The following is a 27767-nucleotide window of genomic DNA, read 5'->3' as shown; positions in this document are numbered from 1 at the left end:
GTCATTTTGAGCAAAAATTTTGCATGACCTTCCACGAAGTAAGAAAACAATAACAAAATGTATTTTCAGCTCTGTCGGACTATTTTTCCCAAGTAATTGAAGAACTAAAATTATTAAAAATCCATTTCCGACATCAATTCCGATGACAATTGCCCAGTAATAATTCATCTAAAATCATTCAATTTGTGTATGATATATGATAACATGGTAAGGAATGGGTTAAGGCATTGTAGGTTAAAATATATTTTGAAATAAAAAGGAAATATCAAACATTACTAGGGGAAAGTATTCTTCCTTCGAACGTTCATGCCTTCGAATAATGTGAATTTCTTTTATTTTTCCAAAGAGAATTACACATAATTATCACGAATTATGAATAATTGATAATATGCTAACTAATATTTAATAAAAATGTGCAAATCTCTTAAAAAAATAAAAGAAAATTCACATTATTCGAAGGCATGAACGTTCGAAGGGAGAGTACTTTCCCCTACATTAGAAATCGTTCTATTTGTCTGTAAAATGGAAAGATTTGTTGAAAAAAATCTCTTGATATTTACCTAATTGTGAAAGTTAGTTCAATTCAAAATTTGAATAGCATATTGAAGGTTATGTTCAGCTTAACCTCACATTTTTTGAACATTTCTTAATTATAAAAAAAATTACTTCATTTTGAATGCGTCTTATGGGCAGCAATTTTAATTCAATTCACTAATTCTCCTGTACATAGAAAGCACTGTCTCTCACACCATTTTGAGGTTATGTGAAACATCTTTTGAACGTAAAAATGCCAAATTTATATGTGAATTTTAGTGCAAATTAGTCCTAAAATTCTCTCAAAAATTGGTAAATCGCAGTAACTTCTCGTTCAAACTTAGATGTTTGCACAAAATTGTTTTCATATAAGGAATTTAAGATTTTGATTTGACTTTTGAGGTTATGTAACCCGAAATTTTTCTACATAACCTCTTCAATGTATATTTACGAAACTGCATTCTTCGGATTCTTCGTATTCTCCCGTGAATCAGAAGAACGACAAAAGTTCTGTAATCTTTTTGAAATTGTCATTATGATGGGCGTTGCCTATTTAAATCACTAGGTTAACAAGTATTTTTAGGTTATGTTTTCTGGTTTTCAAATAACCCTAAAAATCGTGCAAATTGCAGCAATTAAATCCCAAAATAAAAATCCACTACAACACCTTTCAAAAACTATCTACTGGGAAATAACCTGCGCATAACTTTTCAACCCAACACTGTAATCCTTTCACAATTTCATCAAGGAACATTCCAAAAAATTAAAGAAATCAAAAGAGTCAAAGCCATTTTGAGAATTTTCTCTTATAATTTAAACCTTGTTTCTTTTTTTTCCTAATAGAATCTGTACAATTTTCAATATTTTTTTCCTCCTCAAAAAAAAAAGACGGCAAAATATTCCATTTCATATTAATTTCGGAAAATTATTTTTCACCTAGAAGTACATTTTGCAAGAAAAGAAAATTCTGTCTCATCGTAAAGAGACAAAACACTGAGATGACACAGAAAGCTAAATTTTAAACACTATCCCATTCACGCATTTTTACATCTTAACAATTTCCACCTCCCCCCTCCCCGAGAAAAAAAAATAAACAAATCACGTGAAAGAAAATGCATTTTTGGGGGAAATTGAGAAGAAGACTCACGTGAAGCTGAGATGTCTCTATTTTTTTTTGGGCTCTATCAAAATTCTTTTCTATCTGATGGAAGAGAAGAGATTGAGGAGACTCTTGTTCTCCTTCTGACTTCGTACTTTGCTGAAGACATTCCAGAAACGAAGTGTCTCATCTCCAGCTCCCGTCACAATTGCCTCGCCATCCGGACTCAGTGCCAGATACAGCACCCTGTAGGAGTGCCCCGTTAGCTTCGCCACCTGCGTCAGCGACGGATACTTCCACACGAGGATCTGATTCTGGGAATAGCCATGCGTGGAAACGAGCTCCGACGAATGTTTGGACCACGCCAAGTTGCACACTTGTGAACCTAAAAAAAGAAGAAATATCGAAAAGCTCCAAAATCCGCATATTTTTAACATTTTTTAGTGTATGCGTTCTCCTTGTTTACCATTTTGGTTTCAATTTGCTTTTGCGCCTGTAATCGGGCAATACAATTTTTACAGTTTTTGGCATTTAAGCGAATATATCTCCAATTCTACTGAACCGATTTAATTCTTCATAAAGCGAAAGTTAAAGATCTTTAAATGGCCTACAATTTTCTAGAATTGACAATAGAAAGTCTGTTGTTGGCTTTACAAATGATGTCAATTCTTAAGAATAGTGAGCCATTAAGATTAAAGGATCTTCAACATCTTTTCTAGTTTAAGCATTTTCGTCAGAACTGTCACTAAAAATTCGATTTCGTTTACTAAAAGAGGTGGCAAAGCGTCCCAGGCTTTACGAAATGCTCAAACTCGTAACTTAGATGCTATACCTCAAAAAGTACTTTCGCATATCATTTACCGTTTACCGATACACAACCGATTTAAATCGATTCAATAATCACTCAATAGATCCCCCAAAACAGTTTTAAAAGTAGTAGAATTGATTTTCAGATAAAAATTATTTTTCGGTTGTGAACCAGTTCATTACCGATTCAAAACCGATTGGAACCGGTTCAGTTTTGTCGGAAATTCCAAGACCATTTCCAACGACCTCAAACATGACCCCATTTGCTTAATAAATGCGCTCTGTAGTATCTTTTTGACTTTGACCTTGAAAAACTGTTACTAGGAATGATTCAACGGTATTTTGAACATAAACATATCCAAAATGAAAAAAATCCCAAAAAACATGGTTTTGAAGGGGAAGGGGAGGGGTGAGGGAAAAATTGGGGGGAATGTTAACGATTCTTGGGTCGAGATTATGGGGGGGTCCCCCGATGATCCCAAGTCGCTATCTCTTACTGTATGGCCTCTAGAGCTAGCGACCGACGACGGTCGGACGGACAGACGAACAAACAACGTAACGACATTTCTCAGAAATCGTCTGAAACGTCAAGATTTGTTGAGAAAAGTGGTCTCCGGGGGGTGGAAGGTGGAAATTAGAAAATAGATTTTGCTCATTAATGGCTCTGGCACAGCTTTTAGATCAGGAAAATTTCATGTAATCGAAATTTACACATCTTTCTTTCTCAAACGTTTTGCATAATGTCCATGCCACTCTTTCGGACTCTTTTTCTTCATTTAAACATCAGATCAATTTAAATTTAGTTCAAGCTAATTTTGAGCGCGAAAGAATGAGATAGACATATGCAAAACGTGTGAGAAAGGAAATAATGCGAATTTTGATTTCATGAAATTTTATTGATCTAAAAGGTGTGCCAGAGCCATAAAAAATCAATTTTGGTCAGTCAAATATTTAGGATGGTCAGTTTCAATATCATCAATAGTGGTTCCGGAACACCTTTTAGATCAAGAAAATTTCATGAAATAGAAATTCACATCCCTTTCATTCTCAATTTGCATATGTCCGTCTTAATGGCGCTGGCACAACTTTTCAATTGAGTGAATTTCATTCGATAGAAATTTTACCTCTTACTCTTTTAAACTGAAATCAAATATATGTGTCTCTTTCTGTCAAGTGAAAATTGAAATTTCAATTTCATTTTCAATTTCAATTTCAAACTTCATTTGACAGAAAGAGACAGCTACATCTGATTTCAGTTTGAATGAGTAAGAGGTAAAATTTCAATCAATTGAATTTCACTCAGTTGAAAAGGTGTGCCAGCGCTATAATTTTTCACTCTCAAAATTAGATTAAAGTAAATTGAATTTAGTGTGATGTTCAATAGAAGAAGAACAGTGGGAAAGAGTAGAAAAGATATATGAAAAATTTTGAATTTCAATTTCAGATGGTTAATTAATTATTTAAAATTTAATTAAGTCAGTAATGACTCCGACACACCTTTTAGATCAGGAAAATTTCATAAAATCAAAATTCATATCCCTTCCTTTTTTAGAAGTTTTGTATATGACTATCCCTCTCTTTCGCACTCTTCTTTTTCTTTTGAATATCACACCAAATTAATTTTAGTTCAATCCAATTTTGAGTCCGATAGAGTAGGATAGACTTATGCAAATCTTTTGAAAAAAGAAAGGCACGCGAATTTTGATTTCACGAAATTATACCGATCTAAAAGTTGTGCCAGAGCCATAAGAAATTTTGAAGTTTGATTTGCCAAAAATCGAGTTTGTTCAATAAATTCAAAATAGTCAATTATTTATTCAGTAAAAAAAATCTATTTTAGTCAGTAAAAAAATTCAAATTGATTTTTTTATGGCTCCGACACACCTTTTGTTCAGGAAAATTTCATAAAGACAAAATTCACAGCCCGTTCTTTCTTTAAGCTTTGTATGTCTGTCCTACTCCCTTGCGCTCTTCTTCTTCGCTTGAACATTACACCAAATTAAATTTAGTTCAATCCAATTTTGAGATCAAGGGATAGACTTATGCAAATCTTTTGAAAAGAAAAGGGACGAGAATTTTGATTTCATGAAAATGTACCGAGCTAAAAGGTGTACCGAAGCCGTAAGAAATTTTAAGGTTATTTCTTTCTTTATTTCTTTCTTTTACATTCTTCTTCTTCTTTTTGTGAACGTCAGGGCAAATTCAATTTAGATTTGGATTTGAAAAAGTAGGACAGGTGTGTGCTAAATATTTGAGAGAGATAGGAATGGGTTTTTTTTATTTTGTGCAATTTTCCTGATCTTAAAATAGATTTGATTAAAAAAATTGATTAATAGTCGATTTCGAACTTTCAAAGCAGTGAAGTAATATTTGATGAAAAACAACGGTTTTCACCTTCAATTTTTCTTATAAATAATTATAAACCTTGATGGTAATTAGTACATTTTCAGTAATTATGCCCAATGATTACGGAGCAAATGTAATTTAATTAACTTTACTTTATTGCAGTTCCAATAAAAAAGAAAATAATTCCTGGGTTAGAAAAATTTTCTCCCTATAAGAACTTCAAAAAATACATCATCAACTTGATCAAATATTTAAAAGAACAGCCAGAAATGCATATTTTTACACCAAATTTATATTTTCTCTTTGTATATTCTTCTGTGACCTCTTTTATCTTCAAATCCGCGTATTTTTTTACGTGCTAATGAACGTCTCATTCACTTCCACATGTGCCTACGTCTTTTGGGAGACACACAATTCTTTGACCTAAATTTCCACCGATATTCTAATGTGTGTTTGTTTCACAAATTGAATTTCTTATCTATTTACACTTAGGAAAAAAAAATTCCTTCCATTGTTTAGTGTCTGTGGTCAATTGAGAACTCTTCTTGGAACTCTCTCTGCTAATAATATTTCACAATTAAGATGGTCATGAGTAGCACTTCCCATGCAAATTCCAAATTGAAGGTGAAAGACCATTTGGAAACTGATGATATCATCAATATTTCGAAAGTTATTCTTTTCCATTACTTCTTGCTAACCGTTTTTATTTAGATTTTTTTTTAATGTCCGGAAATTGTCCACAAATTAGGAAGTGGTTTGTAGACTATGTCTTTGCAAAAGGAAATGTGATCAAAGAGGAAATATCTGGAGCTCTCAGAAAATAGGAAAACATGATTACACTCCAAATGCTAATCAATTTCAATTCAGCTAAAAACATTTCTATTTTCAGCTGAATTCTGCTAACTTTAAAACGATACTCGCGAGGCAGTGCCATTTCCATATAACTGGTTAGCACTTTTTGTCCGAGAACTGCTAACCGGTCAGCAAATTATTGCTGATCTATTCAGCAAAAATATGCTGGAGTGGAATGATAACTTTTCGACACTATCGAATCGATAGTATCGATAAATCCATATCTGTTAGATTAAGCGAATGTCGACTTTTTATGCATTATTGGGCCATTCATTGTGACATTCTTAAAAAAAATGTGACTGTCGATAAATATCTATAATAGTTACGGGAAGTCCTGCTATCGTTTAAATTTTTCAGAATCGACAGTCGATACTATCGAAAATAAATTATCATGTCACTCCTGAAAACGCTGTATTTTTTTCAACTAACTGTGCTCGAGACAATTTATCGAGAAATTCAAAAACTCGAACGAAACAAAATATTTATCGAAATTTTAAACATTTCGTATCACATCTAAATTTACCGAAAACGTATATTTAACGATTAATATATAATCTTTATTATTTAGTAAACAAAAGTTGATAAAAGAAAATCCAACGAAAAATAGAACTAATTTTATCGAAATATATTGATAATTTATAAACAATACGAAAACTTAACGAACATTTCATGAATAATAAAAAATTAACGAAGAGATTAAATGAATATTTACAAACAAAAACGGATAACGAATAATAATTATCCTGACAAATGTAACGCACATGTCTACCGAATTATACGAATACTTAGCGAATATGGAATTCTAAAATAAAGAATTAACGAAAAATACCCTGCGTTGAGTATTGTACGAGTAAAACATCATTACGAGATTTTTTTAACGAAAATCACCAATATTTAACGAGTACACAACTGAGAATTAATAATCTAATTTAATTTGTGACCGGAAAAACTTAACGAAGATAAAAATATTTAACATTTTATGACGAATATTTAGCAAAAGTGTCAAAAATTTATCTAAAATGAAGTAATTGAAAAAAGTATTCAAAAAATTTAGTACTGTATACAAAAAACTGAACCAAAATCTTTGTGATTCAACGAAAACTTAACGAAGTCAAATTAAAATTGTCCGAATTATACGAATACTTGACGAATAAGAAAAACCAAAAAAAATGTATTTTTGACAGAATTTTGACGTTTCTACCTAAAGGCGGTGCAAACAATTTGCGTAAAAAAAGCAATTTTTGACGAAAATGGCTCTCAATGTGTAGAAACTTTGAAACACTGATAGCACCTAAAATACTAATAACAAAAACTTAAATAAGTTTTAAAGTAAAATGATTATTAAACTCCGGTGAATATTAACGAAAAATGCCCGTTGTTAAGGATTGTATGCGTGAAACATTATCAATTTTTTTTTATCGAAAATCACAAATTTTTAACGAGCATATAAACAATGAATGAGGAGTCACTCATTACTTAACTCGTACCACAAATAGATAAATACAGTCGAGTTCCTCAAATATGAACTCCTCAAAATTGAACAACGGTTCAATTTAAAATGTAAAATTTGAGGTTATGTGAAGAAAATTTTGCGTGGAGTCTAAATTAGAACCATTTTTATCTGATGTTTCTTCAATACTGTCATATTATATTAACTTCCGCAACGAAATTCCATTTATTTCACAATAAATTACATTGATATATTCCCCAGTTATTTTTCTTGATTTACTGAAAGTGCATTTCGCATGAATTCAGTTACTTTTCTGAAAATATTGTTCAAATTTGTGGAGTGAGATGCCATCTATATGCCCCAAATGTTCAAATTAGAGGAACTCTACTGTAATCTAATTTGTAATACCAAAAATTCAACGAAGACTAAAATATTCAACAATTTTAAAACGAATATTTACTTAACGAAACGAAGGTATATCAAAAATAACGAAAATTTGCCAAAATTAAAAAAGAATTAGTAATTGAACGAAAACTTGACGAAGAAAAATAAAAATTGTATATTTAAAAGTCTCATATTTGGCTCTCCAGGTATTTGTAATAGCTTAAAAACTAATTGAAATCAACGATTAACAGAAATACTGTAGTAATCTGTAACCAATTACACCAAAAATTTAACGAAGCATGACTATACTTATTGAAACCATATTCTAATAAATTGAACTAAAAATAAGAGCGAGAAAAGACTAAAATTATGAATTCACGAATCATATTAAAATTTAAAAAAAAAACGAAAAATTAGAAACTTAACGAAGAATGCGAATTAATAAAAAATCGATTAACAACGTAAGATAAAAATACTTTTCGAGTAAAATCAAAACTTAACGAAGACAAGTATTTTAGTATAAAAACTTAACGAAAATATTGATATTTTGCAAAAAAAATTAAAATATTATTCTTTAGAAAATATTTCAACTCACCAGTGTCGACGCACTGCATCGGTTGTCCCGTGAGGGTATTCCAGAAGCGGATGCATCTGTCAGCTGTGCCACCACCACTGGCCAGAAGCCCATGGTGATGGGGTGACCAGGCAATAGCCTTCACAGCCGCCATGTGTTCCGAATAGGACTGCACTGGTGTCAGTGCGTGCTGATTCCACACATACAGCCGATTGTCGTTTCCTCCACTGGCCAGATACTGATTGTCCGGCGACCACTTCAGCCCACACACTTCCTGCCGATGCCCCGTGAGCCTTCGTTCAGGCACAGCCGAACCCATTCTCGTATCACGCTGCATAATCAACCTATCCCTCGAGCCACTCGACAGGATATCTCCATTCCACGCCAGCGCCCCCACGCGAGCCGAATGCCCCATCAATTTATTTACCTGCTTATTCGCAGCCACATCCCACACCGTCACGTAACCATGGTGCGTGCCCACAGCCACGTACGTACCCCTCTCATTCCACGACACTGACGTCACTGAGTTGCTGTCTGCGTGCAAATCACAGAGGCGAGTCACTTGACTCGTGCACGCACTCCAGAGGTACACGCAACTGCCCAAACCCACGGCCAGCACATTGAGATTGGACCAGTCTACGAGATTGAGGTAGAAGTCATCCTGCAGTTCCGGCGCATCCAGCACCTGATCACGTGATACGGAATGAAAAATTGTAGAATTTGCAGAATTTGCTTCCAAGGACAAGATTGTGCAAGAACAATTCGATCGAGGGATTCGAATGCACGTGTATTAGGCAAACGGTTCTAGATATTAACTTTGGATTTTTAACGACCCCCCCCATATATACTGCTCGAACTCTAAAAAAGAGCAGCATATTCTGGAGGCTCTGTAGCTTAAACAGAAAAAATATCAACTTTCGGTCTTCGGTGACTTCCAATAAAGAAATATTCACTCCAGACGCTTTTTTCCTTTTTCCCCTCATCCCCCTCCAATTCCCCCCAAAACCATAATTTCTTGTGTTTTTTTTCTTCAAATTTGGTCTAAGCTTTTTCAACGATTTTTCGGAAAATTTCGTCATGACCGGAAAATTCGCCATTTTGAAATATTGAAGGTCAAAAAGGTCATTCACTTTGGAGGGCTCATTTTTAATTGATTTGCTTAAATTTGGATTCTTTAGCAAAGTCTTCAAATTTTCAGCCTAGCTGCATCGGCCTTAATCGGTAATGAATCGGTTAAACTTTTCCAATGATTTTCGGATTTCTTTTGGAAGTACCCCAAATCAAATATTGATGGTGAAAAAGTTTAACCACTTTGAAGGGATCATTTTTCGACCGATTTGCTTAAATTTAGATTTTTTGGAAAGGTCTTGAAATTCTTATCTGCTTATAGCAATCCCAAACAGTAACAAATTGGTCCAGTAATCATAATTTATTAATTTTTCTCGAATATCCCTTTTTCCTGTGTAAGGATGTTATTAATGTCAAAAATATTCAAACACTTTCTTATCAAACTTTCTTGTCAGAATTGCTTTCTATTTTCAGAATCAATTTAATCAATCGATAATAAACCGGTAATACATTCAAAAATTATACGAAACGGTAATTATTCACAGACAGCACTAACACGTGAGTTCGAGCATTCCGAAAAGCTGTGAACCTTTGCCATCTCATTTATTTATTTATGTTTTGGATAGGTAACTTTATAAAGTCGTTACCTCAAAAAAATTTCAGATAATTCTAATTTTTCAAATTTCGGAAATATATAAAGTTTGGTAATGAAAAAGCATAGGCCATATCGCTCAAATTGTCAAAATCTATTTTAAAACAAAATTTCAAAGATTCAATTTTCAAAAAAATGTCTGATTTTTCAAGTTAGATTTATAGTATCTAAGAAACAAAACCTTTTTTAAGTAAGAAATTGAAGTGGAATCACATATTACAAATCAACAAAATTCTTTCGAAATATCGAATTGTAGATTATAAGATTTTGCTGATTTTAATGGCTTGAATTTTTAAGGTTATGTCGAACATAACCAAAAACTTTTCGACTTATAATTGGCTAAATAAGAATGACACTCGTTATGATACTATTTAGACATCTATGTTCGAAAAGTATTTCGATATCGAATTTTTGAAGATCAAAATTTAACCACTATGAAGATATTTTTTTTCAACCAATTTGGTTAAATTTGGATTTTTTTGAAAGATCTTGAAATTTCCAACCCTACTGCATCGGACTTAATCGGTCATGAGTCGGTATAGTAACCGTAAATGATTTACCTCTCTGGGATTTATTTTGCTAAAATATTCTAAAACCTACTTTTCTTGATCAAATTATTATTTCGGAATGATTTTTTAAATTTATCAATCAATTTTTTTCAAGAAAATAAAGAAAGTCACGTAAGTGGTTGATTTTTTTTTAGAATTTTAGGGATCCGAAGTTTTCAGTTTTTTCACGTCACGCTGTTTGTCCGTTCGGCCATTACCATGCTTAGGAGCCAAACGGTTAGAGATAGATGGGTTGGGAACTTCGGGGGACCCTCTCATAAGTCGACTCTGGGATCATTAACATGCCCTTCATTTTCCCCACCCACCCGTTTAAACATGTTTTTTTTTTTAATTGCTCGAAAACGCGTCGTGCGATTTTATTTCATTTTTGGATATGTTTTAGAGATTTCCCAGTTAAATATTCTTTCATATAGGAAAATACAGTAGAGTCTCTCAAATTCGAACGATTGGGGGGTATTTTTGACATTTCTCACCTCCCAAATTCGAACGATATTTTTAAAACTAACTGAATTTATGTGAGATTAAATTGCACTTTGAATCAAATTCCCGTAATTTCTCACAAGTCTTAGTAGTAACATACTTCCTTTTCATTTTATTCGCACATAATGTATATTCAGGAAACATCACGGAAATATGATTTTTAATCATCCACAACATGAATTTTTTAACATAACCCTACAATTGACATTTTAAATCCAACCGGCGTTCGAATTTGAAAGATTCAGATTTGAGAGACTCTACTGTATCGTTAAATCATTCCTAATAACGGGTTTTTAAGGTCAAAGGTTTAAAAGGCACTATAGAGGGTATTTCTCAACCAAATTTCATCATATTAGGGCTCTCTGGAAAGGTTTTGGAATTCTTTATAAGCCTAAACCGATTCCAATCGGTTATGAACCGGTTTATAACCAATAACTTATTTTTTTTCGGAATTCAATTATATTGCTCCTGAGGTGTATTTTGGCCAATGTTTTGAGTTATTTACCACCCCCTGGCAAAAGGTTTTTTTTTATATGGAGCTGTTTGAAGCCAACTCGTAAATTACTTCCAAACTCAGCTTATACTTCGACTTCCGAAAAACTTTTTAGATGGAAATATAGAATATTTATCTCTCTTTACAAGGCACAGAGTCCTATGTACAAGGCACACCTCAATTGTGACATATATCGTGTAACGGTCACGAATGCAGAAAAAATTTCATACGAATCTGTATGTGAATGTAAGAAAGTGGCTTCAACTTTGAAGGCCAATTGCCAGGGAGTAGGTTATTTATAAATCGGTTCAAATCGGTTATGAACCGGTAATGAACCAATAAGTATTTTTTCGTCTGGAAATCAATTTTATTAGATTCTAAATTATTTTGTGGGATTATTTGAGTGATTTATGAATCGATTTAAGTCGGTTAAAAACCCGCACTGAGAGAGAAATCCGAAAAAGTTAAAATAACATTCCGGAAATGTTTATTTTACGCTGCAGTATTGATCCGAAATCGGTGTAAATATTACCCTTTTTAAATGTATTGGGGGTCAAAGTTACCCTTTTTCATGTTAATTTTACCCTTAAAAGGTGTAAAATTAACATTAAAAAATGTTGATATATTTTTACATTTAAAAAGTGTTAAAGTTATGACGAAAAAAAGTTAATCGCACCCCCATTTTTTTCTCAGTGCGTAAACGGTGAATGATTCGTAAGTAGTTTTGAGCTATAGCATCTAAGTCACGAGCTCGAGCATTTCGCAAAGTCTGAGACGCTTTGCCACGCCTTTATCTTTAATAATTAAATTTCTGTAGATATTTTGTGGTATTTTATGATTTTTAAACAATTTTAAATAAATTTATTAAATGCCTATTCCTAATTTTATTAAAAAGAACGTTTTATTTTCAGCTCAATTTGCCTTGACGCCGTTGAATTTACTTTATTAAAGGGAACAGGAAATATGTTTAAAATAATTTAAGAGCAGATTCTCCAATCAGATTCAATCTTCCCACATGAAAGTCTTCCCTGAGATGTTTAACATTGATGACAGAAAGCCCTAAAAGCTCATTGAAGGCCCCAATTTGATACAATTCGTCCTACAAGATCCTTCTTTAGGAGCAAAAATGATATTTTTTTTGTATTGACTGGATTTTCTTCTTTAAATTTCCGGCCTAAGCAATTTATTTTGCTAAAATTACCCTGTCAACACTTTCCAGAAATATTTCTTCGATGACTAATGATAGTGTTCCAGGTATGGTGTCCATTTGCACTCTCTCCCCATTCCCAACATTTATTGCTTATTACGCAACGAACGTGTCAGATAACAAGGGAACTTTGACCCCAATTACCAGGAAATGCCCTCTATCTTAATCCCATGCACCGATAGCTAAAATGGAAATTTGTGGGATTGGCTTACCTTGAAGGGAATCCGGGAGATTTTCCGCATGGCCTTCTTGGGGGAGCGCAGGAGCTTCTGACTCTTGGCACTGATGGGCGACAGTGAATAGGAGCAGGGTTCGCTGGAATCCTCTTCAGCTTGGTACTTGAAGAGGGTCCTTTTGGCGCTCAGAGCTTGATGTTTCGTGGGCGTGGATTCATCCACGCACTTGACATCATCAATTGCTCCCCCCAGGAGTTCATTCCTGAGCAAACAGGAATATGCTACGCTATCCCTCATCGAATCCCCATAGTCCCGGTGCTTTTTGCCACTGGTGGGCGTTGTGGCATCACCAGACTTGGTGACAGTGGCAAAATTTGTCTGCCAGTTATTGTTGACGCGACAGGGAATAAATCTGTCCAGCGGAGATCCACAGTTTTCGCCCAATTTCCTCGATGTTGGACTGTAGTGCTTGAGGATACGCTCCTCAAATTCTGGATTCATTGTCACGACTAATTCTTCAAATTCACTTCACTGCCTCACCAAATTCATGATCAATACACCAAAGAGAAATTGCCCTGAAATGAATCCCAGAGAGATAACCCTCAATACTCTGCCACACAATCAACCAGCATGCTTGTCCCCTTGAAAGCCACACAAGTCACTCCCTTATCGCCAACCTCATTACCAATGCCCGAAAAGTGCACCACAAAGTGACTAATTTATGCAATTGAATATACAATTGGAAGAGATTAGAGAGACGGAGGAGAGAAAAAAAAAGAAAACGGGATTTGTCACACCAGCCCACAATCTTTCACAGCCAATTCCCACAACATTTTCACCCATTTCCACTGCATCAGCACCCACAGGGCATTTACCTGAGTGTCCGCCGTGGTGTATTGATGGAATATGCACTAAAATATATGGATTTTCACGAGCAGAAAACTGGGATAATTGCAAAATATATCACTTCTCAAATAAAACTCGCACACATAAACAATAAAAATTGGTGACAGACGGTCAGCCAGCGCTCACGGCGATTGAAGCAGCAAGCTTGAAAAAACCGTTGACGCGTAAAAATACCTCTTAGCGATTGCAGCGCATCCAAGTGATGGGAAATCGTAATACACAAATTTGAATTGAATAACGATCAATTTGATCAAAATCGCTATTATCGCTCCTTGGTAATTACAAGGCACCATCTCATTTTCAGCAATTTTTCATGAAACCCAAACTGCATAAAAGATTCAATTTTATGCAAATAAGGTAAATGTCCTAATTCAAACCCATTTCCAGACGCTTTAACTTTGACAGAAGATTCAACACTCTGATTACATAAATTTGCTCCTTGACTCTTTTAGAATGTTACTGTTTAGTGAAAATTCTCCAATTTGAAAATTTCTTAAATAAGGTAAAGTGCCCTCAAGTCGACCGGTTCCTCAATTCGACCGGTAGAGTTATTTATTCAATTTATTTATATTTGCACCAATATTTGGCATATGATCTAACATTAATAGGTCAATTATTATATAAATTAATACAGTAGACTCTCTCTCAAATAGGCATTTGGGGCGAAATGTCATCCAGTTTATCGATAGATTTGGGCGTCAAAGCCTTTGTAAATTCCACAAAAACGCTCAATTATAAAGAATCACGATAAAATAGGAAGAACTGCAGCGAATTTGAGCAAATTAGCTTCATAATTAAACGTGAAAATTGTCAACAAAATTTTGTGCCCGATTGAAAAAGAGCCGATTGAGCGAGAGTCTACTGTACGATTCAGTGACAATTTTATAGAAATTCACCATCAAACATTCAAATATTGACCCACCGCACCGGTCGAGTCGAGGAACTGGTCGACTCGAGGGCACTTTACCTTACAAGAAAAATACGCGAGCGTAAAATGCTTCTATTGGAAACAAATTAATCCAAATGGAGACAAGGGAAAGTTTCCAATTGGAGACAAACAGTGTAAGTGAAACCGCGACGAAAGGCTTCCAAAACCTTGTTGAGTTGCTACTGAGTGCAGGATTTGTTCTTATTCCTGAGGGGCAATTCATGAAAATAACCAGTCAAAATTTTTGACTATGGTTACTCTCTGTTGTCTGTGAGGCGAATTTCGTCATTCTGTGAAAAAGTGCGTCTTCTCGCTAAAAATGAAGGGTGTACAAGGTTTTGGGTCTTATACCTGCTGGAATTTCGGGATATACCCAGAAAATTTCACCCTCCAACTCGAGACCGTGGGGTAGGGAAGACTGGGGCAAAAAGTCACAAATCGAAAAATTCAAAATTCAATATCTTCCAAGGTAAAAAAGATAGCGGCTCATTTTTTTTCTATAGATAGCCTCCATAAACCTTCTTCAATGTTGTAAGTTTCTTAGAATTCGAACAAGGAATTTAGAAAATAAAAAATATCGGATTTTTTAGCCCTATTTTTGAAATATTTTCCTTGCAGAAGATAACAATTATTACCTACTTATTTTCTAAAATTGATGAATTGGTGAATATTTTCTAAATAATTTGGATTTTTTGAATACGAATCTGCTATCTATTTTAGAATTTCACAAAAGTTCTTTTCTCCAGAAATCCTTTTATTAAAAATGGCCACTTGGGGTAAAAAGTAACAAAATGTATAGAGCAAAAAGTAACAAAAAAAGCGAAGCTATTTCTGATGTCTCACGGCGAAAAGAAACGTCATTATCATGTCTCGCCGCGTTGTTTGCATTGGTCAAACGATTTGCAGTCTTTTGAGTGTTTTTTTCTAAAATAGCTTGAAAAGCGCTTTTCTCGTTTTCTCACTTTTCTCGCAGAGAAAACGGTGTTTTACAAAGGTGTAGATGAATAAATTTTCTATGAAAATATGTCCTCTAGGTATTTTTTCAAATTTACGGAAGCCTGTAATGAAGCGAATCAAAATATGATAATACCCAATTTCTGGTACTATTTGCCCCAGCATTTTTGAGAATAGTCACAAAATTACCTTTTAGAAATTGGCTCAATAAACGCATTTCCTTACAAAATAGAGGAAAATTACAGTAGACTCTCGCTTATCCGTGGAGCGGGACCGAAATGTCACACGGATTTTGAGAGTGATACCCATCAAATTGTTTGAAATCTAACGATTTTTTCGTTTACATTGCAAATTTATGGAGTGAATTCTGATCTGACTGAATCGACATTCTCTCTAAACATGCGTACTGTCCAAAAAAGTTACATTGAGAAAGAATTAACAGTAGATAGAGCACATTTGCTTTAACAAAAAAACCCAAAAAGGGGAAAATCTGTCAACAAAATTTTTAAAATTCAACTGTCTCACGGATTTTTTTATGTCACCCGGAAAAAGAGTCCACGGATAAGCGAGAGTCTACTGTACTTTCACAAAGTTGTAGAGTGGTAAATTTCCTATAAAACTGCGCTAATTAGAAATTTTTGAAGCGCTCGAGTAGCTTGTAGAAAAATAAAATATCCGTTCTGTGACTTTTTGCCCCAGTATCCCCTACTATTTTTTTTTTACTAAAATCTTATGAAAAAGTTATTTATTTGCATTAGTTCATTTAACTCTTTCGTCTCCTTTTAAGACTCTGGGTACCCATGGAAACAACAATTTTTTTAGACTAGGAATCAATAAAAATCCGATTCTTCTGGATAATTACAAACTATAAGGATGTTCAAATCTAGGATATTTTTTGCAGGATCCTAATTAACTCCTGAGCTTAGAACTTTTTGGTCAAAAATCGTGAATTTTCGATTTTCTGCTTCCTTGCAGATAATGTAACTTTTTTTTTGATATTTCTAGACCCGAATAAGGAAAAACCTCTCGGGGTCAATAAGTATGATAACTAACAATTGCAAATTGCATAAATTCGAAAAACATTTTTTCTTAAATTTTCAAAAAACTTGTTTAAACTTTTTGGGTACTCTCGTACCCAAAAATCTAGAGGTCAAATGTGAGGTTATCCCGCCAATGCCCGCCATTTGCTTTTTGACACCAACCTTGTAACAAAATTCCAAGCGGGAGCGACATTTTTGCCAATATGGCCGATAATTTTGACATTTGGCATCGCGGGAGATTGCTTTCAGGGAAGTTTTTCCTATTCTTCCTGATTTTGGTGAATTCTGATTGTCCAGAAAGTGTCTTTTATGCTTTTGAGAAAGCTTAATGTGTCTACAATAACATCGTGTTGAAAGAAATGTGTTTTAAAGTGTTATGTGTAAAATATTATGAGGAATCTCTTGGCAAGCAGGAGCTGGGTGTCTTTTTTAGCACTTCCTGGACATCCCACAAGATACTGGTCAATACTTCACCTTGTTTTAGTTATCAATATGGTACAGGAGTCCTTTGACACGCACAAATAGTTTACAAAATCGATAATATTGGCTTTGGGAAAATTGAAGTTTGTATCCTTTGCATTCTTTTGGGGACTAGGACTAGAGTACCCATGAGTTTTCCAATTTCCCAGAGGAGGAAAAAATTCTTTCTCTGTAAAAGTATCATATTTGACCACTATAAGAGTTACAATAAAGTGAGTTTTGGCCAGAGTACTTTTTGGCCAGAGTTCTTCAATAAATGGTTAGAAAATTTAAAAATTTTACCTTAATAAAAGAAATTAAAGTTTTATTCTGAAAAAGAAGCACACTGTTTTCAAATTTGCCGCGTCACAAAATAGTATACAATCAGGCGTATTTCAAAAATGATTTCATAAATTGAACCCCAATGGTAGGCAAACTTGCATAATGATATGTGCATAATTCCGTCAGGTGCATAATCCCGGGACTGAGTGTGAGTGTAGATCGGCCGTGTTTCCTCAAAGAATAGAGCCTGTTCTTAAAGATTCTGTAGGCTGGGTCGTCCTTATCCTTGAGAACCAGATGACCAGCCCACTGGAATCGTAGCCTATTGAGACATATTTGCTGAACAAAAGTCACTTTTCAGTAGCACTCATACACCTTATGATTGTATAGGTTTTGGAATCGTCCTTCACATACGGGGAAAAAATCCATCTTGCTCCTCTCAAACGCAGCCAAGAATTCTCAAATCTCTAAGTATTTACGTTTCAGACGAATATGTGAGAATTGGCAGAATCATAGTCCTATACAGTAGAAGCTTCGTCAAAATCATCTTTTACGAACCCGAAAATCCGCTGAACCATACAAAAACACAAATAATATTTACACAAATTTTATTACGACTACTAAAATATAACATTAGAATGACATGGATGTCCCGTTTTGTGAAATTATCAAGTTCACTTTCTGCGATCTATCAAATTTCACTTGCACTGGAACTCAAGTGAAGTATACGCCTAAGTGAAAATGCAACGATCCACAGTATCTTGGCCTAAAAAAGCCACATATCCATCAACCTCAGAGTCAATTCAGCTCTTGCGACAGTACAAATTTATTGAACAACTATTGGGCTATGTTCTTCCGGTACTTCCTGCATTTCCTGAATTTCCTTTACATGTGTCAAAATGTGCTTATTGAGTCGAGTCATCTTTATGAAGCAAATCCCACAAGTGGGACAAGGGAAGGTAACAGCATTGCTCTGATGCATCTTAATGTGAGCCTTGAAGCACCTATGACTCACATAGATCCTATTGCAGTAGTTGCACGTGTACTTTCTGGTCTCTCCAGAATGGGTCTTTTCATGGGTTGTCCTCAGGGTGGCCGAATGAAAAGCTTTGGAACACACCCTGCACTGATATGGGCGTTCATTCGTGTGGAAACGCATATGAATCTTCAGCGTTCCAGACCGAGGGAATGTCTTGGCGCAAATTTCACATTGATACGGCCTAATATTGGAATGACTCACCATGTGGGCCTTCAATTGCCCCTTGGTCGTGAATCTTTTCTCGCAGTCTGCACACTGAAACGGTAACTCTCCCGTATGGATTCTCATGTGCTTATTGAGATACGTCCTTCTGGCAAAGACCTTCCCACACTCTTTGCACGTCCTGTAATCTACGTCAGCCGGATTTTCCTCATGTTGCTTCTTATGCGTATTGAAATTACTCATATTGGTAAAGAACCGCCCACAAATATCGCAATGCAACTGCAAGTCGAGCGAATGCGATCTAAAGTGGATGTCGACATGGTACTGTCGATTGCTTCGGTATTTGCAGATGCTACAGCCAAATGGCTTATCGTCATTATGCTTTTCAAGGGCATGTCCGAGAAGGTAGACAGGCTTCGTGAAACTTAGCGGACACGAGAGACACTTAAGAGGTCCACCAGAATGAATTTTATTCTTGTGCAGTTTCAGGGATGTGATACGAGCAAAGCGCTTGTGGCATATATCGCATTCGTACTTATAGATTTCCTTATCCAGATGCATTGTCTTATGACGCAACTAAAAAACAAGGATTATCAATGAATTCTAGCCATTGTTTAAGGGTGACTTATTTCTAAATCTAACTGAGGAACATTCCGTTTTTTATTCAGTTTCCTAAGAGATTTCGAAAGTTATTCTGGTTAGTCAAAAAGAACTGGAGTATTAAATGCAGTTTTGCACTTAAGCCTATACTTCGGGAGGGAAACACTTATGTCGTTGCCTATAAGTACCCCGTTTTTGTATTGGGAAGTAAAAGCTTCTAGACTACTACCCTGGTTTCACGATACAAAATTTCTCAAAGTGTCTAGATCTAGGAGCCTAAAAGCAGTTTAGATTTCTCGGCCTTGAGTATGTCATGGGTTTTCTCGTATGATTCCTTGAATTTAGTTTTCGAATCTAATCGTGAGTGAGGAATGTGGCCGTTCGTGAGGAACTAAGAATCGAGGAGCTGCTTCTTCGGGTCGAGAAATCACAACTTCGATGGTATGGACATGTTCAGCGCATGGATAGAAAAAGACTCCCCAGAAAAGCTATGCAAGCCATTGTGAGAAGGCGTCGACCTCGAGGTAGATCTAGGACAAGGTGGCTGAATCAAATTCAGAATCTTGCCTTGGAACGCCTTGGGATCGAACACGAACATCTTCGTGAAGTGGCGGAGAATCGACAAGCGTGGGCTGCTAAATTGGATGTCATGGGTCAGCGACCCCAATGGAGATAAGCGGTTGAAAATGAATGAATGAATGAATCTAATCATATTTTATAATACACTTCGCCAAAATACTCCGTTAAGACACAGATGTTACACGTTCTTTTTCTGTAAACCCCACCACGCTTGATCCCGCACATACTAGCGTAGAATTTATAAACTTCTACAAGGCACGTCGTAAGCTGAAACTCCACGTATTGAAATGTGTTCGCTTTAGCAATCATCATTCTATCTGCTCTGCTGATCACGGAACAAACAATCTGCGATTCTCTAATAAGAGAACCCCAATAATCCGTAAGAGGCCGTAGTCATTTATGACGTTGTAGATTTTGGAAAGGAGATTTCTGTGGTTTACTGTATCAAAGGCTGCCGTTGACCTCTCGCAACAGGCAACACCAGCGATTTTGCTTTCCTCGAAACCATCCTCAATAAATTGAGTGAGGTTCAATACTTGACCAGAGCTGAGTTTTCCGGAGCGGTATCCAGCATAACTTCTTGGTCAACTTGTCCTCTACGGCAGGTTCAATCCTTTGCAACAGCATACTTTCAAACATTTTGAGCAGATGACATAAAAGAAAAATAGGCCGATAGCTCTTCGGATCATTGATATCTTTCCCTAGCTTCGGAATTGTCTTTCGGTATTTTACGATACAAAGGATGCAATAGTTAAAAAGTTTAATAATCTAGTCAATAACGGCGGGTGCAGTTTTCTTTTTGTTCAGCGAAGAGGCTGTCAATGCCTGCCGCTATCTTCGATTTCACCGCTTTAACAGCCTAATTGATTGCGTTTGCACCTAAGGATATATACAGACAACCTACCCCTGCAATGTCACTCCGAATAACTTTCGGCTTACAGGCGGCCTTGCCAATTTTGCCATTCAAGAGCAATTAATGAGGGATTTGGTTCGTAGTGACTTGTGGAAGAGTCTTGTCGGCGATGGGGCCATTGTTTAGATGTCATATCAACCTCCAGGCCTAATGGCTACTGTGAATGAGATTCAGACTTTCAACGGTAGACACCCATCGCTTCCGCTAAAGCGTCGGACAATACAGTGCCAAGTTCAATTGTAGCGTCACCAAATGGATCTGCTTCCAAGGATTCGAAATAGTCCGATATCAAATTCGATGATATCTTGGAAGGCAAACCAGGGATAGAATGAAAGACTTTGAAATCTTTATCAATTCATAATTCTCCGGTTTTGGATCAACATCAAAAACCAGCCGTAGAATGTCATTATTGCAGAAGTTGAACCTTCGACGAAAAGATACATTTTAGGAGTTATAAATGCCGTGACTTGACACATAAATGAGCCTAATCACAAGTAGATTTTGATTCTCCAATAGTGTCTCGGATGAAAGGTAAATGGAACTCTATTTGCACAAAAAGTCGTTGAAATTCGAAGAATTCAAATTAAATTTCGAATTTTCATACTAAATTTTCGAACAAGGTGGGGAAAATTTATCAAATATCACAATAAAAAGCTGGCAAAAGAGTTACTCAATGATTATGGAGTGATTAAATAATAGGACATGAACAGTAAGCGTTGTTGTTCTGTTTTATTCCCCACAAAAATGTGAAGAACATCACATTTTGACACTTGAGCACTTCGAAATTCGAACAGGATGTACCTCATCCACCTTTCGGAATTATCAAGAAGTAAGAATGTCTCTTTTTTGGATCTTCAAATAGATTTTCGAATTTTTCAAGATCTACTTCTGTACGGAAAGAATGGGCCTATTCTGACGGTGAGGGGTACGAGGCAACACAGTCTTGTGACAGGAGGGAGCCGTTTTTCCATATGCAAACATGAGATCAGAATTGTAAAACTCCGTCTCCATCTTCCACTGTGAAAGGATGCTGGAAGTTTATCATTGTGAATCAACGTTAGCCCCTTGCCCTTATACCATTCCTCCAGGGCTTTCCCGTCTGTGTCCGTTGTTCCGTAAACCCAGTGAATATTATAACAATTGAAGTTACCAGGAATAAAGCGAGATGTCACGAAATTACTCGGTTCCAAAAACTGAAAGTTTATTCCTGGAGGCTTTAGATTAGATTACAGTGGGGGCGGTTCCTTGCGAAACCGCTACACCCAGGCCTCCTTTTGGGACCATTATTCGTCCTCATTTAAATTAACCCTTGTGATGCAGAATTCATCGGCATCCAATCTAAGTCTGTATGTCGTTCGTTGTTTGTCGGTCTTCGTCTGTTCACAGTGACTTCTCGCGGCAATCATAATAAGTATCGTCCCGTCCGTTGACCACAGTTAAGGGCAAGATGGTTCCAGCTAGCCCGTTTTTCGGACAAACTGTATTATATAGAGCGGCTTTAATCATCAGACATCACCGCTTTACCTAGCAATGCCCGTCTGATGTTACATAAGCTGGGGCAATCACACACATAGTGAGTGACCGTCTCAACATTGGAGACCCATCTTATTCAGATGTTTCTTTTAGAAGGTTAGTAATCTGCCGGGTTCTCCAGCGACTGCCTTCCACGTTTGCTGTTGCTTTCTCATCCAAATTTGTTATGAACGATTTGGACACGCAACAATCTTTAGTCGCGGTCCATTTCGTTTGATGAAGTTTTAATAAATCCTCCTGTATAAGAGATTTCCTCTTTTGCAAGGAAATCTCTACAGCAGGTTAGAGACCAATGTAGGCGGTCTCTGCCTCCGCTACCTCGAAGCGGTCCGCGTCATAATTTCCCGCTAGACCCCTGTGTAAATGTAGTCGTAATCGATGAAGGCTACCGATTTGCCACCAATGTGCGACTTAACCAAATCGGACCTACTATACTTCTCATGGGGTGTCTCAATCACCTATTTCATTTCACTGATGGGGATCTCAGTGGCGCAATAGGCAAGACCGTTGGTCTTGGGCGGATGAGATCTCTGACACGACTCTTACAGTTGTGAGTTCGAGTCCTGCCCGGTACAATACAACGGATTATTCGGAAAAAGACATTTTCACACGGAATAAAACGTAACAACAATGCACTACCTCTGCCCAACAAGTCCAGTAGCATGAAAGAAGCATCCACACTGCGAGAAAGGCGCTCCCGGGGCGGTCTACAAACGGACTTAGCAGATTCTTCCAACACGGGATCAACAAAGATATAACATGATTATATTGTAACAAAATAATATCCCGATACGATCAATAATTTCACTGGTCCTTTGGTCGGCGTTGCGTGGAACCCCAAATTATCTCCTGAAGCCAAAGTACTTCACATTTATCTGTGACACAAAGATTTTCTTTGATCGTCGAAAGACCCTCAATATTCATTGAAATGACATTGAGAACCGGTCCTGTAAAGAACCATTTTGTGCTGACAGTCGGGTCTTCACTTGAGTTGTGGTTGAGGGGTTCCTGTGCTCTTTACGACACTCAATTTTAGTCTCGTGATGGAAAGATCAGTCAATCCCAAAGGATTGCCCAGGAGCACCGATTTAGTTCCGATAAAAGCCCTAAATACACGCGGAGGTACCTTTCTTACTCTCTAACGATGGATAGCATTTCCCTTACCCTATCTAAAACACTTAAATCTTGACTGGATTCTCCGTCATTTTCGATGTTACCTAACCGATTTCCATGATTGTTTTCTCCTCTTGTAAGAACCCATGTAGGACCAAATGCTAACCGATTTTAATTCAGCTCGACACTCGCGAGCAGTGCCATTTACATATTGTGACGAATTTGCCTTTTACGTGGCTAGGGGTAGTGAATTATTCACGACAGACCCCCCCCCCCCATATCTCCATTATACGCACTTATGCCCTTTATAGCCCCAACTACCCGTTTTGGGGCGAAAATTGCAGAATAGTGGCTTCAGTGTCACATTTACACTTAAGCCCTATACTTCGGGAGGGCAACACACATGCCTTTGAAAGAAATTTAAGGCAATGTGTGTGGTGAAGATAGAGAAGGAGGAAGCTTTAAATTTCCCCTTTATGACCCAGACAATTTATTGCCTGTGGTACCAATCACAGTTCATGGTGAAGTCGCCTGCTGTGTGAATGGGGAAGCTCCTGGGGTTGCAATAGCCGTGTCAACCCTTATCAGACACGCGCATTCCCCTTGTTCCTGTCGATGGAGTCTCTACGATTCCACGGTTCAAGTCGAAGTTCTTTTGTAAGGGGATGAAACTTGAGAATCACCCCTTAAATTCTGAGGACTTTAGAGATGCCCCAATGCTTGTTTCTGGATAGAGAGAGTGCTCTTCATGGCAGCGGAACCGTCCGAGTTTAGGAGATTTCTTCTTGGCGCCGCATTTGGGACCCTACATCAGCCACATCCCGAGGCTACATCGTCCCCTACTACGCCTAGAGGAGTTCGTACATTGAATTCTGGGGTATTATTAGGCAATAAAATATCAGTAAGGAAAACCACGAAGTTTTTACTCAATGGAGGCCACGGATGGGTTATGTCGTAACAATGTCGTATGTCGTAACAATTTATTTGGTTAGCACTTTTTGTTCGAGAACTGCTAACCAGTTAGCATATTTTTGCTGAGCGATTCAGCAAAAATATGCTGAAAACGTTGCTTTTTTCTGCTAACTGTGCTCTCTGGGATGGGAAATGTGAAAGACTTTGAGGAATACTTGGGTAATGCCCAAAAAAAATAGGCCCTTACCTGGTCAGTTAGAGTGGCCATCAATTCTCCGCAAACTTTGCAATTCCTGTCCACATGAACCTTCCCAATGTGAAAGCGTAGAGCGCCAAAGGTATCAAAGGACATCTCGCACTTATCACAGGGAAAGTGCTTCTCCTTCCGCGTATGGAACTCCAGATGGGCTTCCAAGTTCTCCTTGGCCGCATACCGACGAATACAGAAGGGACATTTGTGAGGCCGAAGACGCCACAATTCCATCCGGGAGAGCTTCTTCTTCTTCTCCTTGGGCGGTTTTGGTGGCTTACGCTGTCTTGGCTTTCTGGGTTCTTTTGGTTTTGCCGGTGTCTTTCTTGTTCTCTTCTTCTTCGGTTCACCCTCTTCTTCATCTTCTTCCTTTTCCTTCGTCTTCTTCGTCGTCCTTTTCTTCGTCTTCTTTTCGTTGTTTTCTTCTGCCACCGAAGACTTCTCCGGAACTTCCGGAGACTCTTCAGTGGGCTGACTGACATCCAAGACATCAGGTTCAGGAGAATCTGGCATGTCTGGATTGTTGTCGGGGTAGTAATCTGAGGATTGAGAGGAATCTGGTCGAGGTGGAGTGTATTCGATGAGTTCGGTTTTGGGCTGGAGATAGGCCTCGTAGCCATCATCCAATTCTTGCTTGATCTCCATGTCAGGATCGTCCGTGTAGAAGGGTGGTTCCTCCTTAATGAGAACTTCCAAAGGATTGACTGGCCCATCTCTGGACGTTCCAGCACTGTTATTTTCCTCTTTATGCCGACGGATAACGTGTTTGTCCAGCTTTAGGGCTGTGGAGAATTGCTTGGAACAGATTGAACAATTGTACCATTTTGCCCTGGTCTCGCCAGTATGCTTCCGGTAGTGCTTCCTGAGTTTGCTGGGTCGCAAGTAGACCTTGGGACATTTACTACACTTGTACTCCTTCTTACCATGCCTATCCCTAACGGTGCAGGAATCGGGAATCCCTTCAGCTTCGGTGTCAGCTGGTGGATCCCGAACAATTATTCTGGAAATTCCCATTGAATCTGCTCAATCTTTTCTTCCACATTGGAAGATTAACTATCAAACTACTTACTCATCGATATTAACCAGCTCAAACTCATCATCTGATGATGAGGATTCTTCCCGTTTCTCAACCTTTTCCTCCGGAATGATGGGTTCCGGAATATCCTCCTGATCATCTCCCATCAATTTCTTCATGGAATACTTGGCTTTTCTATTACCCCTCGTGCTTTTTCTCTCAACCAGGGGCTTATCCTCATCACTGAACGGTGCCCAGCATCCCAAAAAATCAATTTATTGGAACTCCCGGACAAATACAAGTCAAAATGTCATGCAAAATATTCTTACCTAGAAAACTGTCTATATTGCTTCCGGTTTCGGGTCTGCATCCACAGTGGTTCGTCCTTATCATCATCTGTCTCCCCACCAGATGCACCTTCTGCAAAAATCCCCAGAATCATCAGTAAATCCCTCTAATAAACCTCCAACAAAACAGCAATAAAATCCCCTCGAGCATCCATGTTGTCAAAAAAACTCACTCGTTTTCTGCTTCTCATAGTCATCTTCCCCTTTAGCAAGATTAACCACTGGATTATACTTCTTCCTGGGCATCTTCCTATCTACGAAAATCCCAGGAATACCACGATTTTCACAGAGTTTTTCTCACTTTTCTCAACCCAGTAAGTTTTTGTTTGTGATGGCAGAAAAATTTCTCAGGCGTTTGCTGCGCCTCTGGTGTCTGGAATTTGAAACTCTTCAGAGCTGTCAAGTGACAGTCAAAAAAAGGTAAACAAAAACGTGAATTTTTCACCTTTGGAAGTTTTTCTTCAAATTTTACCACGAAAAAAGGTGCGTATTTTGTGAAAATTGTTGATAAAAGATTACCTGACGCCTTGAGAATGCATCCCAATTGGAGAGCACTGGCATCAGTGGATTTTAAGCGGAAAATTTTCGTTCGAGAAAGTGAAGCATCCACTTCGAAGGATGAGGGTGATGTTGATAGGGTTTGGGAGATTACAGCCACAAAGACAGGTTCTGAGGCTAAAGAATTCTATGAAGAAGTGACTCAGGACTCACAGAAACAAATCTCACAAACAATTCCTGTGAGAAAAATCGAGAAAGCGCGTCGGAAAAGTGAGAAGAAACCATTCAATCAAAATACTTTCTTCAGAGCTGTTGTAAACAATGACAGAAAGAGTGTCCGGGAAATGGATTTCCGGGACCATCTCGAGGCTGTAGATAGCTACGGATGGACAGCACTAATGATGGCTTCCTGTGAGGGAGCTGAAGAGACTTTCCGGCTTCTCCTTGAAGCAGGAGCTTCCCTAGAAGCTTGTGACAGTCATGGGAACACTGTTGTCAATTTGGCCAGGAAAAAAGGCCATAAGAACATCCTACAAGCCATTGATGACATGTACCATCCCCCAGGAGGATCTCAAGATCCCTCAGACAAAAATTCCCAGATCTCTCCGCATTTCTGTGAGACATGCAGCGTGGAATTCAAAGAAACCTCGAGAGAAGCCCATGAGACTTCCACCCTTCACAAATTCAACACCAAAAGTGCCATTTCCTTCCAGCAGCGCTTCCCAGTACCTGACAGCAATCGTGGCTGCAGGATTATGCTGAAGCAGGGATGGAATAAAATGGATGGACTTGGTCCAAGTGGCCATGGAAGGCTGTTCCCAGTGAAAACTGTGATAAGACATGGTCGCAGTGGGATTGGAGTTACTCAGAATGCTCCCAGAGTAACTCACTTTGCAGCTAATGATCCTGCAGCGGTTGCTGGGAGGAAGAGAGGCAGTCGGGAACGCACCCGACGAGAGATACAGAAAGATTTCTACAGCGAGAAGGAACGAGAGAAGCGATTTCGTCAGCAACTCTCATGATTATCTTCAAATTATGTTTGTTTCAGCCAACATGAAGTCAGACGCGGAAAAAACCATTGAGATTCTCGAGGCGACTGAGCGTGTAGCAGACAAGATACTGATGAATAAGCAGGAGATCATTGAGCTGGACAAGAGGCGTCAGGCCAACCGTGAAGCCCTGAGGGAGGTGCGAAAGAGTGAGGAGCGAAAACACTGGATTTACGTGGGATGTCTCCTGGTAAAGATGATCCGGGAAAAAGCAGTGGCACTCCTCGAGAAAGGTACGGAGACCTCAACTTCTCGAAATTAGTAGAAAAAAAAACCCTGTTGAATTGGCTTTCTATCTGCAGATCAGAGGGTTATCGACGATGATATTGAGAGACTGAGAAATGAACAGAGGAAATTGGTCAATGAACTTCGAGACTTGGAGCATCTGTCCCCGGCCAAGGGATTTGATATTAAGCCATTAGCAAGCAATGAATTATCCGCACTTCAGAGCAATTTGCTAAAATTTCGATAATAAAAGCGAGAATTCTTAAATGTTA

At 37.5% G+C, this 27767-nt stretch overlaps 4 protein-coding genes across 5 annotated transcripts; 2 read left to right on the top strand and 2 right to left on the bottom strand.

The window, feature by feature from the left end:
- Positions 1-1320: 1320 nt before the first annotated feature.
- On the bottom strand, positions 1321-13742 carry LOC129803995 (fizzy-related protein homolog). Its single transcript, XM_055850930.1, has 4 exons — positions 13567-13742; positions 12728-13266; positions 8068-8731; positions 1321-2018 (listed from the first exon to the last, which is right to left on the bottom strand). The coding sequence occupies exons 2-4, from the start codon at positions 13190-13192 to the stop codon at positions 1732-1734; spliced, it is 1416 nt and encodes a 471-aa protein (XP_055706905.1). The 5' UTR covers positions 13193-13266; positions 13567-13742; the 3' UTR covers positions 1321-1731.
- A 4109-nt stretch (positions 13743-17851) lies between these two features.
- LOC129803991 (zinc finger protein 34-like) lies at positions 17852-26103 on the bottom strand. Its single transcript, XM_055850925.1, has 5 exons — positions 25897-26103; positions 25706-25796; positions 25431-25619; positions 24359-25361; positions 17852-19037 (listed from the first exon to the last, which is right to left on the bottom strand). The coding sequence occupies exons 1-5, from the start codon at positions 25967-25969 to the stop codon at positions 18087-18089; spliced, it is 2307 nt and encodes a 768-aa protein (XP_055706900.1). The 5' UTR covers positions 25970-26103; the 3' UTR covers positions 17852-18086.
- Positions 26104-26129: 26 nt separating this feature from the next.
- Positions 26130-27767, top strand: LOC129803993 (p53 and DNA damage-regulated protein 1). 2 transcript variants are annotated; one of them, XM_055850928.1, is made up of 3 exons: positions 26130-26206; positions 27270-27503; positions 27573-27767. In XM_055850928.1, exons 2-3 carry the CDS (start codon positions 27275-27277, stop codon positions 27740-27742), a joined length of 399 nt encoding a protein of 132 aa, XP_055706903.1. In that variant the 5' UTR covers positions 26130-26206; positions 27270-27274; the 3' UTR covers positions 27743-27767. The 2 variants fall into 2 exon arrangements, with proteins under 2 accessions (XP_055706903.1, XP_055706902.1); XM_055850927.1 differs by lacking the exon at positions 26130-26206 and having other exon boundaries at positions 27241-27503.
- Positions 26199-27767, top strand: LOC129803992 (G patch domain and ankyrin repeat-containing protein 1 homolog). The gene has a single exon (XM_055850926.1). The coding sequence runs from the start codon at positions 26257-26259 to the stop codon at positions 27241-27243; it is 987 nt and encodes a 328-aa protein (XP_055706901.1). The 5' UTR covers positions 26199-26256; the 3' UTR covers positions 27244-27767.

Source organism: Phlebotomus papatasi, chromosome 2 (genome assembly GCF_024763615.1).
Source record: "Phlebotomus papatasi isolate M1 chromosome 2, Ppap_2.1, whole genome shotgun sequence".
Classification (NCBI taxonomy): domain Eukaryota; kingdom Metazoa; phylum Arthropoda; class Insecta; order Diptera; family Psychodidae; genus Phlebotomus; species Phlebotomus papatasi.
This window is presented reverse-complemented; position numbering and strand designations above follow the sequence as displayed.